Genomic DNA, 13,654 nt, shown 5'->3' with positions numbered 1-13,654 from the left:
CACCCACCCCACCCTGATTCTGAGGACCCAGCACTGAGTGAATGATGCTGAGAAATGGTGACCCTAGGCTTACCTTAAGGGGTCATTTTCAGAATTCCAGATCTTTCTTTCCAGGCAGCATCCATTTTCACAGCATCTAAATCCTTTGGAGCAGTTTCTAGTCAGGACAAACAGGCATGGGGAGACACTGGTGGCATCAGAGTGTCAACAAATAGGGTTCCTGCTTACCAAGACATTTAGTCTCTCAGGTGATAAGCCCCCCATCATGGATATGGGGTACAGACCCATCCTGGGGTTACTGGGAACAATTGGGGTCTGGATCTGAGACCTGAGTTCAGAGGTCTTTATGGCAGTAAGTATGCCATGTTCCTCAGGCAGAATGGTCTGCAGCTCACTAGGGAGGTCCCAGTGTGACACTTCACCTTTGACTCCTCCTCCCAAACACCCAGCTTTGAAACATTGGGGATTAGCATCCCTTATAGAACTGACTATAATGACATTGGGTAAGGTGAGAGAGGCTATAGTCTCAGCAAATGTGATGATTTAGGTGTCTTTCCTCTTATCCAGGGCAGGATATGAACACACACACCCCTCTGCCTTTACTGACAATCACTGACAGAGTCCCATACTTACAAGATGTCACATGTGGAGACAGTCTGTGGAAGGAAAAAGATAGAGGTCAGAGCTCACAACCTGAGAGTTGGAACTCCGGAGTTAGAGTTCTTGTCCTTCATGGCAATAAATTAGGTAGGTATCTGGAACCAGCAGCCCATATCCATCCTTACAGATCTCAAGAGAAGGCAGAGCTATTCAATTGTACACCCACATTGTGAGGACAGATTGGGAACAAGAAACTTTGTCTCACAACCTGGAGGCTAGTCTCTGCTCAGACCTTGTTCTACATATTGCGTCTCAGATTCTCCCTACCTCCAACTCCCATACCCAGGTGAACAGTGGATCATAACTGTGCCTCCCCAAGTCCTCTGATCGAAGGCACAAATTACCAAAAAATCTCTCCCTCCACCTTTTTATTGAGACAGGCAAGAGTCTTACTGTGTTGCTTTGACTAGCCTACAAATCAGGCATGAATGGGTCTCTGCCTCTAAACAGCTGGAAAAAAGATGTGACCACTACACTTGGTTCCCCCCCCCCATACAATCGGACAATGACATAGGAAACTACCTTTTGTGGATCCTTAGACTCAGAGGCCCCAGAAATTATCCTAAGCCCTCCACTGTCCCTGTTCCCATTATCCAGTGTCATAGGTAGAGACCACTCTGAAACTTCACTAAACAAACTCAGGTCCAGTCACCCTCAGGTCGTGCTGGAAGCCCCTGCCCTGTATCCTTCAGTGTTTTAAGGCACACAAGATCTCCATACAACATCCATACCGTTGGTAGAGTCCTGTCTGCGCTCTGAATTAGGACTCTCTTCCTCCAGGCATCAAAGCATTGCCCTCTCTGCTTCACTAAACCATTGCCGGGTGTGGTGCACGCCTCTCATCTCAGGCCTCCACAGTCTAGGGCAGCCAACCAAACACAAATTTTCTCTTCCTCTCTCTCCTTTCTATCTCTCTCCACACTTGCAAATATCAGACTATTGTCTTGGATTATATTGGTTTTTTAGGACATGGTTTCTCTGTGGTTTCTGGGATGTCCTAAAACTCACTCTGACGACCATGCTGTCATAGGATTCAGATCCACTCCCTTAGCCTCCAGAGTGCAGGGATTAAATGTTCGCACTGCTAACACAACTAGCCACCTATACTAATTACATTTAAAATACCATTAGGCCTGGCATGGTGAATACTACCCTTTAATTAAATTGCTGAGGTACCAATTTGATCTCTGTTGAATTCAAGGTCATACACACACACACACACACACACACACACACACACACACACATAGAGAGAGAGGGAGAGACAGAGAGACAGAGAGACAGAGAGAGAGTAAAAAAAAATAGCTGGCAGGTTTAATAAGTTGTACCAGGATTATTTCCCATCCCATCTTAACCAGGGGGTCTAATCAGGACAGTTGGGAGATTCAATTTTAGTACACATGGATTTTTTAGTTCTGATTGTGTAACTGGCAAGGCCTATACTTGGGGCTGCAGACAGGGTTCAAGGAAAGCCGCAGAGATCCACATGTGAAGTGTCTCTAACCTGGGTGCACTCATGTGTGGCCTCGGATGGAGAACTACATGATCCAAACAGCCAGTGGACACTGTTCTCAGGAACAGACTTGGGACTTCACTTATCTCCCACCGCAGCAGATTCTCAACCACAACCTCAATTTAATCCCAGTACTCAGGAGGAAGAGGCAATCTGGTCTCTACGTTCAGGCCACCCTGGACTACACAGTTCCTAAAATTCCAGAGCTAGAGAAACCCTGATTTGAAAAACAAAACAAACAATATTTTGTATGTTTAAAAGGCTTGTTCTGACCACTTCTCAGGAAAATCTGCCATCCCAGGACTCTTAGAGTTTCAATATGAACAAAAGCTCAAATCCTGCCTCCCTGAGATCACAGCCTGAGGCCTCCCAGCCCAGGCAGCCAGGTCTACCCTGAGGTCAAATTTACACCAATCAGAGAGATGAGTGAAACTGAACTTCTCTGATACACAAACAAATAAGTCCCCTAGAGAGCTACTAAACTACACGCCAAGGTCACCAGCCATGCTAGCATTTACAAGGACAGACACCTAACCCAGACAAACAAGACATCAGCTTGCTCAGACTGACTCGGAGTGGAATAGACAAGCCAAGAATAAAACGGTGGACCAAAGATCCTATTTAGGGTTGTAGTTGGGGCAAGTTCAAGTTAACAATACAACCAGCCAAGAGTAGGGAACCAGGTTTCCAGAGGGCCTCCCTGAGATCCCACCTCCACTTTCTCCAAACACAAAACAAAGTTACCACTTGTCTGAGGTTAAGGGAATTCCTGACCAGGTAAGGCAGGGACTGGGCTCTGAGCCAAGCCTCTGCCCCATATGGTCCTCAAAAGTCACAGAAGTCTTGCTTACCTTGTTGGCGTTTACTCCTTGGAGACTGGAAAGCAGGCCAAAGATCAGGCTGATGGTGCCCAGGACCCAGGTGTCCTGCATCCTGGTAAGGGGGCCTGTGAGCTTCTGCTGGTAAGGAGGGAGTGACAGGGCTAGACTTTTCCAACTTCTCTCCACTTATGGGGCCCAGCCTTAGTATAGGAGTGCAGAGAACACCCCAGAGTGAGGTTTGATCAGGACTTCAAGCCAAGCTGGAGCTCAGGAAATAGAGGTGGGGAGGAGCTGGCCTTGCTTGAGTTTGAGAAATTGGGAATTGGGAGGGTAGGAGAGATGGATTTACCAACATTGTAAATTGAATGTAGTGGAGCACTCTGGAAGTCCCTCTGCTTGGCTGTGCTTAAATAGAGGCTAGAGCAGGGCGTGGTGACACCACCTTTAATCCCATAAAGGTGGAGGCTCATCTCTGTGAGTTCAAAGCTAGTATCATGTAACTTGTGAGATCTGGGAGAGCCATATTCAATTAATAGAAAAGGCCTGGTGTTCATAGCACAAGCCTTTAAATCCCAGCACCCAGGAGACAGAGGCAGGTGGATCACTGAGGCTAGCCTGGACTAAAAAGGGAGTTCCAGACAGCTAAGACTACACAGAGAAATCCTTTTGAGTCATCAGAAGGAACAGTCTGGGGAGATGACTCAGATGCTAAGAGCAGATTTTTTTGGATCTGGATTCAGTTTCCATCATCTAAATTCAAGATGGCCCCTAAGCATTTGAATCTTATGTTCTAGACGATATTTTCTGCTGACCTCTGAGGACACCAGGCATGTATATGGTGCATGTACATCCATGCAATAAATGTTCATGCACATAAAATGAAATAAACATACCTTAAACCAAAGCAAACCTTAGAAATAACCATATAGGTGATTCGGTGTGTAAATGTGTTTACCACCACATTCAGGTCTAAAAAATCTGGATTTTGTTTTGTTTCATTGTTGATTTTGTTTTTGGAGGCAGGGTCTCCATACTTATCCCTGGCTATCCTGGAACTCACTACATAGACCAGGCTCTCCTCCAACTCCCAGAGATCCCTGTGTCTCTGCCTGCTGCCAGCAGTGATTAAAGGTGTGTGCCACCTCACCCGGCTTTGAAAACCTGAATTTGATCTCGGGACAACAGTGTGAAAGGAGATAGTCAACTCCATGCCCATGCCTGTAAACACACACACACACACACACACACACACACAGACACAGCCACACAAACACAGAAGAACAGAAAAAGAGATAGTATAGGAATAAATGTCATTAAAATCTATTATTATATCTTTTGTTATTGTTTTAGTTTTACAAGATAGGGTTTCTCACACTTTGGTTATGATATCTTCCACTAAAGAGATCCACCTCCCTCTGCAACCAGAGTACTGGGATTAAACATGTGGCCTTTCACCATTTCATAAAATATACTCTTTAAAATAAAAATTTAGTGAGGCTGGAGAGATGTCTCAGTGGTTAGAGCACTGACTGCTCTTCCAGAGGTCCTGAGTTCAATTCTCAGCAACCACATGGTGGCTCACAACCATCTGTAATGGGATCTGGTGCCCTTTTCTGGTGTGTCTCAGACATGGCACAGTGGTTTCATATACATAAGATGAAAAAAATAATTCTTTTAAAAAATAAATAGGAGGCTGTAGAAAGGCTCAGATTAAGAGGACTGACTGCTCTTCCAGAAGTCCTGAGTTCAAATCCCAACAACAACCTGGTAATAAGTTCTGATGCCCCCTTCAATGTATCTGAAGACAGCTACAGTGTACTTTAAATAAATAAATAAGTTAATTTTATAAAAATATAAAGAAATAAAAAAATAATTTCAAAGCATGTGGTTTGTAAATACAACATATTTACAAAATACTCACATAGTCCCGATTTCCATTTGCTTTGCTCCCACAGGTTATACTCTTGTGGTGACTGACATTTATATTTTATAGAAAATACCAAAATCAGGAACTTCATAAGTACAAACTATAATTCTAATTCACTTTATGTCATATTGCTCTCCCCTTACACAAGCCTTTCTCTTCATGTCTTTGTGTGAGTTGTGTTTGTTTATTCCTTTTTTGGAGGAAGGATCTTACTTTAGCCCAAGCTGACCTGGAACCTACTCTGTAGACCATGAAGACCTGGTTGGCCTTGAACCCACAGAGAGCCACTGCATCCCCTTCCTCAGTGCTGTAATTAAAGGCATGCACCACCATGCCACGTTCACTTTAAAAACATATGTAAGCACTGGAACAATTTACATAATTACAGCATGGTTCATGTTACAGATGGAGTCCCAGGATTGACAGGACTACACACACACACACACACACACATTGGTTCAAAGCTGATGAATTTCCTCAAAGCTCTCTCTAGGACACAACCAGCTCAGTAGCACCCACACCTGCCCCTCTTAGCAATGTTTGCATCTCTGTCGCTAGGAGGAGTCTGAAGCCAGTTCTCCCAGCTGTCATTGATAATGAGGCAAGGCCACATTCCACCCATGTCTTTGTGAATGAAGAGAAGTCAGCAGTCCCTAAGGAGGAGGGAGAGGAAGACTGGATTGTATGGTCCACTGACACAGGAAAGGGCTGTACTACAGAAGGATGAATGGTTTCCTTCTATTGTCGACCCATCAGTGCCTCGGGTGAGTCAGGGATTTTCAGTGTGAGCTGATCGCATTGGCCTTTTCCAGATTTCCTGTAATGAGGATTTTCCCACTAGCACTCTCTAGTAGTCAAAGTTCTCTAGAGGAACAGACATGATATGACTCTATCTGTATAAAAAGGTATTTATTGAATGCTTATAAAATGGATTTTAGCTAAGCTAAAAATGGCTGTCTACCAATAGGGACTTCAAGAATCTAGTAGTAGCCAGTCAATCCATATGGCTGAATGTCTCCACTAGAGTTCAGTTTGCATCAAAATCATTAAGAAGCAAAATCTAATGCCAATAAGGAATGAATTTACTCAGATTTAATGTGTATCTTTCTGGCTCAAAAGATATATATTAAGAGTGGGTCTTACTGCATCTATGATTTAAGAAAAATCCCACACATTTGTACCCAGCCAGTTGGATTTTAATTTTCCTCCTGGTTCTACTCTTCCTCTTGTTTTTCACATTCATTTATGTATGTGGTTTTAAGCACTGGACCATCTCTCCAGCCTCATTTTCTTACTTCTTTAGCTCCCTAAAGTGCTCCCTGGAAGATCAGGGTGAGGTCTTTATTGTGATCAGTTATCTGGTATGTGACACTGTATTTGGGCATCCATGAACAAACATCCTTTTTTGTCATAGAATCAAAGTAAGGACACAATCAAAGACCAGCTTGCTGAGCCAATTACTTTTATTGTGATTACTTACAGAAGTAATTTACTGATTTATATTTTGTAATTCATATGATTAGAAATGGTACAAGAGAATTACTGAAAGTTTACCCCAACACTCTAATGGCTCACAAAGGCACGCCTGTAGCCCAGTGCACATCCTGTGTGCAGCTCAATAGGTTAGAGATTCCCTCTGTCAGGGGCTCTCTAACACTAAGACCCTTTAGTGAAAACAACTTTCATATATTCTTAATCCTTATGTTTCTTTTGGAGAAAGAGAGAGTGAATTTCTTCAATTTTGGATTCTTTCTGAATTATTTGAGTTGTTTACTCTCCTGTATAGAATTTCTTCATCTTAAGGAGCTTCCAAAACAGTTAGCTAAAAGAAAATTGTCACAAACATTGTCCTTTTATTGAGTAATTAACTTAAGATCTGGTTGGGGTTGAGTCCTCAGAGCATGAAGAATGTCCTTATAAGACAGATGTTGGAAAGTCAAAGGTAAAGCTAAGATGTCAGTTCAAAGCTAAGGGACACCAAGGATTGCAGGCCACCACCAGAAGCCAGGACAGGATGTGGCATGAATTCTCCCAGAGTCTCTGTAAGGAGAAAACTGGCCAGTATCTTCATGCCACACCTCTGGTGCTCAGAACTGAGAAAGAATGCCCTCTGATTAGGATACTAAGGTTCTGAAGGCAGTATCTTCTGCCCTATAACCCCTGTGTTTGCATGGTACATTCTAGTCCTTCTCTTCCACAGTTAGCTCAAAGTTACTTCCTCAGTGAGAACAGGCCTGGTCTCCTTATCTAAGCCATCTTAGCTCCACTCCCTTCAGGGTGAACTCTCTAGTGCCACCTCTTCGTGATTTTTGTCCCAGATTTTGATATGCAGTTGAAGAAGACACAGTCCTTGTGTTCTGCATGGGGACAGGATTGGTTTCTACCTGAGGTAACTACTACCCTCCAACCACCGTGGCGATGTCTGGGATTTTCCAGGGACCCACAGAAAACTCAATGAAGAAAGGCAGGAGGAAGGAAGGAGAAGGAGAAAGTGTCCATGCACATAGAGTGAAAGGTGAAAGAGCTAAAGGAGCCCCAGGCTGACTAGAAACTCCTGACCCAGCATGAAGGATCCAAACACCTGCCAGACAAAAATATCTACAGTGATAAGAGCTGAGGAACTGAAGTGTGAGTGGGGATTTACTGAGAAGTTCAGTGTGTGATGAAAACCTTTTCTGCCATTTTACAACTCTTAGATCTACAGATTGAATTTTAACCAAAGTCCTTTTTTTTTTCTTCTCCCCCTATGTAACTGTCCAGCCACTTGTGCCAGGACAGTGAGGCTCCTCTTCCCCAAAGAATCTTCTGCCATTCAAGTTCTGATCATTGATATCTGCTTCTAATAAAGGACAGGGCCCCACCCTTTCTAATATTTCCATGTTGCTTCCCTCAATTTCCTTCTCACCCGTGGGGAGCAACGTTATAGATGGGACCAGGTGTCTTCAGAGACATTTCTCCTCAGACCTTTCTGTCATTTCTTTGAGCTGCCCGTGACTGCTGCGGGTGCCTGTCTTACAGAAGTTCCCATAGGTCAATGAATGTGGAGCTCATTCACTCCCCACCCAGTCCAGTGCCCCAGAAGATGGGCATCTGCATCTTCATGAGCTTTGGAGTGTGGGCCTCTCTGTAGGCTTCTCTTTAGAAGTTGCACTGCACCTGGTCTTGAGCTGGATGCCCAGGACAGGAATCATACAGCAGGGATTTCATAAACATTGGGCAAAACGACAGTGCAAGGTCACCTCTGAACACAGGACACATTGTCACTCCCACCCACAGTAGTGACTTTCTGAGTGGGTAAAGACTCACTCGGGGGACTGGAGAGATGGACACTGATGCGCACTGTAAATACGATATAACCATTTTCTGTTGTGGCCCACAAATGAGTGTTATTGAGGGATCATGACTGTAAAGCCAGCCTGGTCTACAAAGGGAGACCAGGATAGCCACATCTGCCTGTCTGCACACCTAAGCAACATTTTTAGGTAGTGTTGTCTATGTTTAAGGGAAATGTTGATCTTCAGCCCTCTGCAGCACACATGATAAAGACAAGGATAAGCTACGAAGGCATCAAAAACTGTCCCTACTTCCTCCCACTCTCTCTGGACAATACAAGGTCCAAGATGTCCTCAGCTGCTAAGCCATGGGATAAAACCTTCTGCCCTTCAGGAGTTAACTTCAGGTGGGGTTCGCCTGTAATGTCTGGAACCCAGGCTTAGGAGGAAGAGCAAGATAATGTCTGCCCCTTCCTCTCAGTCCAGGGGTTTTCTATGGGGGTGTCTCATAGACTTCACTCCACACAGGTCTACCCATGCCTGCTCCCCCAGGTTTTCTCCCCACCTTAGCTCCCCCCAGAAAGCTTTCTGGCTTGTATCTTCTTAAAAGTCCCATGCTCAGTCTAATTCTGATCTCCCAGGAAAGAAAATAACAGGACAAGAAGAAGACCATTGTAGTGTTCTGATTTATTTCTTTAGTGTCCCCAAGATCCCAGGAAACAGAGATCTATGCATTCATTCACATCTTGGATGCTCAATCCTCCAAGGCAGGGGTCAGTGCAGACAGTCAGCATGGGAAGAAGCTGGAAGTGGTCCTTAGCATCTGAACTTGTCTCCATCACCACTCAGCATTAGCCTTGAAACCCAAGACCTGTGTTTTCTGCATTGCTGTAGAGGTACAGTGAGGTCCATCTTCAATCTTGTCCAGACACACACGTTCTTCTGTAGGATGTCAGAGTGAGCTGTCCAGTCAAGATTGGGCAGTCCACTAGCAATGATCTTGCTACATCCACTCTGAAACCCCAATTCTTGAAAATCTCAATGGCCTTCATGGTCAGACAGAGAGTATTGACACAACATAACTCTCATATTAAAGGGAAAGGGAAGGCAAGATAGAAAAAATGGAATTGTATCCAAGAACAAGAGACATGATAGGTTAAGCAGTCTTTTAGGGTCATAGGCTTGACCCAAGGGGTTTGTATGTGAGGTAGCTCAAAGGGTTGCATAGCCATTCCATAGCAACTGGCCAGTAGGGCCCTTTGGCCTGAAGCTGTAGGGAGGACGTGGGTCGATGGAGATTTGCTCCAGAACATGCTGTAGGAAAAAAGGGAGAACTTGTTTAACTTAGAGTCCGGGTAACAGATGATAAATATTGCTGGCTGTAATCTTCCCAATCCATAATCTGCTGGCCTCCAACACCTTTTGACAACAGGTAGTAGAGCCAGCCAGAACACATTGGGTATTGAGACAAAAAAAAAAAAAAAAAAAAAAAAAAAAAACCCACCTGACTGTAGGGAGGAGGAGGATTTGAGGTGGTGACCCTAATGCTCTCCAGGGGGGGAATAGAATGAGGTTTTGGAGGTGTCTGGTGGCCTGCTGTGCTGCTGTCTTGCTCGACTGCTCTGCACTTGTGATAGATGTGCCTCACTAAGCCCCAGATGAAGAAGGGCAGCAGGAACAATAAGATGATGTACAGAATCCTAGGGAGGTGAAGAAAGTTTTGTCATAAGTGTCTAAGGCATATTCCCTTCCATACCTCTTCCTTCACCCACCCAACCCGGTTTTTGGGGGACCCAGCCCTCATTGAATGATGCCCAGAAGTGGTGACCCTGGGCTTACCTGAAGGACTTATTTTCAGAATTCCAGATCTTTCTTTCCAGGCAGCATCCATTGTCACAGCATCTGAATCCTTTGGGGCAGTTTCTAGTCAGGACAAACAGGCATGGGGAGACACTGATGACATCAGAGTGTCAACACGAAGGGTTCCTGCTTACCAAGACATTTAGTCTCTCAGAGTACAAGCCCCCCATCATGGATATGGGGTACAGACCCATCCTGGGGTTACTGGGAACAATTGGGGTCTGGATCTGAGACCTTAGTTCAGAGGTCTTTATGGCAGTAAGTATACCATGTTCCTCAGGCAGAATGGTCTCTTGTGAATCTTAAGAGGGAGGCCCGAGTGTGACTTTGCTCATTGACTTCTCCCCCTAACCACCCGGCTCTGAATCACTGGGTATTAGCATCAGTCACAGACCTGACTACCACAAGTTTGGGTAAGGTGAGATAGGCTATGCTTTCAGGAAGTGTGATATGATTTAGGTGTCTTTCCCCTTATCCAGGGCAGAATCTGAACACACACAAACAGCCTCCCTTTACTGACAATCACTGACAGAGTCCCATACTTACAAGACGTCACATGTGGATACAGTCTGTGGAAGAAAAAAGACAGAGGTCAGAGCTCACAGCCTGGGAGCTGGGTCTCAGGAAGTAGAGCACTTGTCCAGCATAGCAATAACCAGGTCAGTGAGAATAAACCAGTGGTCCATGTTCATCCTTACAGATCTCAAGAGAAGGCAGAGCTATTCAAGGGTACATGGGCAGTGTGAGTCCAGATTGGGAACAAGAAACTGTCTCACAAACAACTGGAGGCTAGTCTCTGCTCAGATCTTGTTCCAGAGAGTGGGTCTCAGATTCTTTTAAACTCCAACCACCATATCCAGGGTCAACACTGGAGCCTAACTGTGCCACCCACCCCAAGTCTTGGAATGAAAGGCAGAAATTACCAAACAATCTCCTTTTTCCCATTTAATTTATTGAGACATGCAAGAGTCTTACTGTGTTTCCCTCGCTAGCCTACAAATCAAGATAAACCTGTCTCTGCATCCGGAGAACAGGATTAAAGTTTTGGACCACTACCCTTGGGTACCCATACACACAACTGGTGAATGGTCTAGAAAGCCACCATTAGTGGATTTTTAGTTTCAGAGGTCCTCCAAAATCATTCTAAGCCCCTCATTGTCCCTACACCCATGATTCAGTGTCATAGCAAAAGACAACTCTGGGAGGTCACTAAACAGACTTTGGTCCTATTCATCCTCAGGTGAATGAATGGAAGCCCCTGCCCTGTATTCTTCATTGTTTTTAGGAAAAGAAGGTCTTCATACACAATCCATCCTGTTGATAGAGTCCTGTCTGAGCTCTGAATTTGGACTCTCCTGTTCTAAATATAAGACTCATGCTCTGAATTATATTGATTGTTTAAGACAAGGTTTCTCTGTGGTCCAGAACTGTGCTCGAACTGGCTCGGTAGACCAGGCTGCCCTAGAACTCAATTCTTCTGCCTCTGACTCAAGAGTGCAGGGATTAAAGGTGTGAACTGCTCACACACCACTGTGCTGCTATTCTAACTACAGTTAAGAAGCTTTTAGGCCAGGCATGGTGGATACCCACCTTGAATTCCAATGCTGAGGTACCAACCAGATCTCTGTGAATTCAAGATCAAATAAATCTACACAGAAAGACTCTTTGTCAGAAAATCTTGGCAGGTTTAGCAAATTGGACCATGATTATTCCCTTTCCTATATTTACCAGGGCGTCTAATCAGTACAGCCGGGAGCCTGGATTTTGGTAAACTTGAATTTTTTTAGTTCTGACTGTGTGTATTGGCAATGCCCACACTTGGAGCTGCAGACAAGGTTCAACAAAAAATGCAGACATCCCATATGTGAAGTGTTTGAACCTGGGTGCACTCACACGTGCCCTTGGATGGAGATCTACAAGTTCCAAAAAGACAGTGACACTGGTCTCAGGATCGAACTTGGGATTTCACATATCCTGCCCCTCCCCCTAGAAGATTCTCAACCACAACTTCAATTTAATCCCAGGACTAAGGAGGCAGAGACTATCTGATCTCTAAATTGAGCCCAGCTTGGACTACACAGTACAAATTTGCCAGAGTTAGAGACACTCTGATTTGAAGAAGAAAACAACCAAAAGTTTGTATGTTTAAAGGGCTTGTTCTGACCACTTCTCAGGAAAATCTGCCATCCCAGGACACTTAGATTTGAATATGAACATAAACTCAAATCCTGCCTCCCAGAGATCACAGCCTGAGGCCTCCCAGCCCAGGCAGCCAGGTCTAATCTGAGATTAAATTTGGACTAACCAGAGACCTGAGTGAAACTATACTCAAAACATACACAAATAGTACACAAACAACTAAGTCTCAGAGATAGAGTTAATAAAGTACTCTTTGGGGTTACCAGCCATGGAGGAACAGAGAAGGACAGACACCTAACCCAGACAAACAAGACATCAGCTTGCTCAGACTGACTCGGAGTGTAATAGACAAGCCAAGAATAAAAAGGAGGTCAAAAGATCCTGTTTAGGGTTGTGGGTGGGGAACGTTCAAATTAACAATACAATCTTCCAAAAGTAGGGACCAAGGTTTCCTGAGGGCCTCCCTGAGGTCCCAACCGTCACTTTCCCCAAAACACAACACAAGGAAAGTTAACAATTACCTGAGTTTAAGGGAATTCCTAACAAGGTGGCAGGGACTGGGCTCTGAGGCAAGCCCCTGAACCATAGGTTCCTCCAAAAGATATGGAAGTCTTGCTTACCTGGTTGGTGCTTACTCCTTGGAGACTGGAAAGCAGACCAAAGATCAGGGTGATGGTGCCCAGGAACCAGGAGTCCAGCATCCTGGCAAGGTGGTCAATGAACTACAGCTTGTAAGAAGGGAGTGACAGAGCGAGACCTTTCGAACTTCTCTCCACCTCTGGGGTCCGACCTTAGAATAGGGGTACAGCTAACACTAGGAGTTTGGGTGGACCAGTGCTTCAAGCCAAAGTGGAGATCAGGGAAGAGAAGTAGGGAGGAATTGGCCTTGCTTGAGTTTGAGGAACTGGGAATTGGGAGGGTTGGAGAACTGGATTCACCAATATTGTAAGTTGGATGTAGTGGAGCACTCTGGAAGTCCCTTTGCTGGGCTGGGCTTAAATAGAGGCTAGAGCAGGGTGTGGTGACACCACCTTTAATCCCATAAAGGAGGAGGCTCATCTCTGTGAGTTCAAAGCTAGTATGATTTAGGGAGATCTGGGAGAGCCATGGTTCAGTTTATCAACAAAACCAGGTAGTGTTATCACGAGCCTTTAAATCCCAACACTCAGGTGACAGAGTGTATCACTAAGGCTAGCCTGGTCTACATAATGAGTTCCCGAAGAGCAAGGCTATACATAGAAACCCTGTGGAGGACTCAGGGGGAACATTCTTGGGAGATGACTCAGATGTTAAGAGCAGATGTCCTTGGACCTGGATTTGGGTTTCTAGCATCTAAAAACAAGATGGCGCCTAAGCATCTGAATCTCATGCTTTAGTAGATACCTTCTGCTGAACTGTGAGGGCAGAAGGCATGCATATGGTGCACATACATCTATGTTATAAATGTTCATACACATAACAA

General features: G+C 44.7%; 1 protein-coding gene across 1 annotated transcript; it reads right to left on the bottom strand.

Moving 5' to 3' along the window:
- Positions 1-9,405: 9,405 nt before the first annotated feature.
- Positions 9,406-12,893, bottom strand: TMEM92 (transmembrane protein 92; the record flags this gene model as incomplete). Its single annotated transcript, XM_080938494.1, has 4 exons — positions 9,406-9,507; positions 9,698-9,893; positions 10,600-10,622; positions 12,813-12,893. 4 exons carry the CDS (start codon positions 12,891-12,893, stop codon positions 9,406-9,408), a joined length of 402 nt encoding a protein of 133 aa, XP_080794620.1.
- Between the last annotated feature and the right edge of the window lie 761 nt (positions 12,894-13,654).

The sequence above is a fragment of the Micromys minutus genome (genome assembly GCF_963924665.1).
Source record: "Micromys minutus genome assembly, chromosome: 26".
Taxonomy (NCBI): Eukaryota; Metazoa; Chordata; class Mammalia; order Rodentia; family Muridae; genus Micromys; species Micromys minutus.
This window is presented reverse-complemented; position numbering and strand designations above follow the sequence as displayed.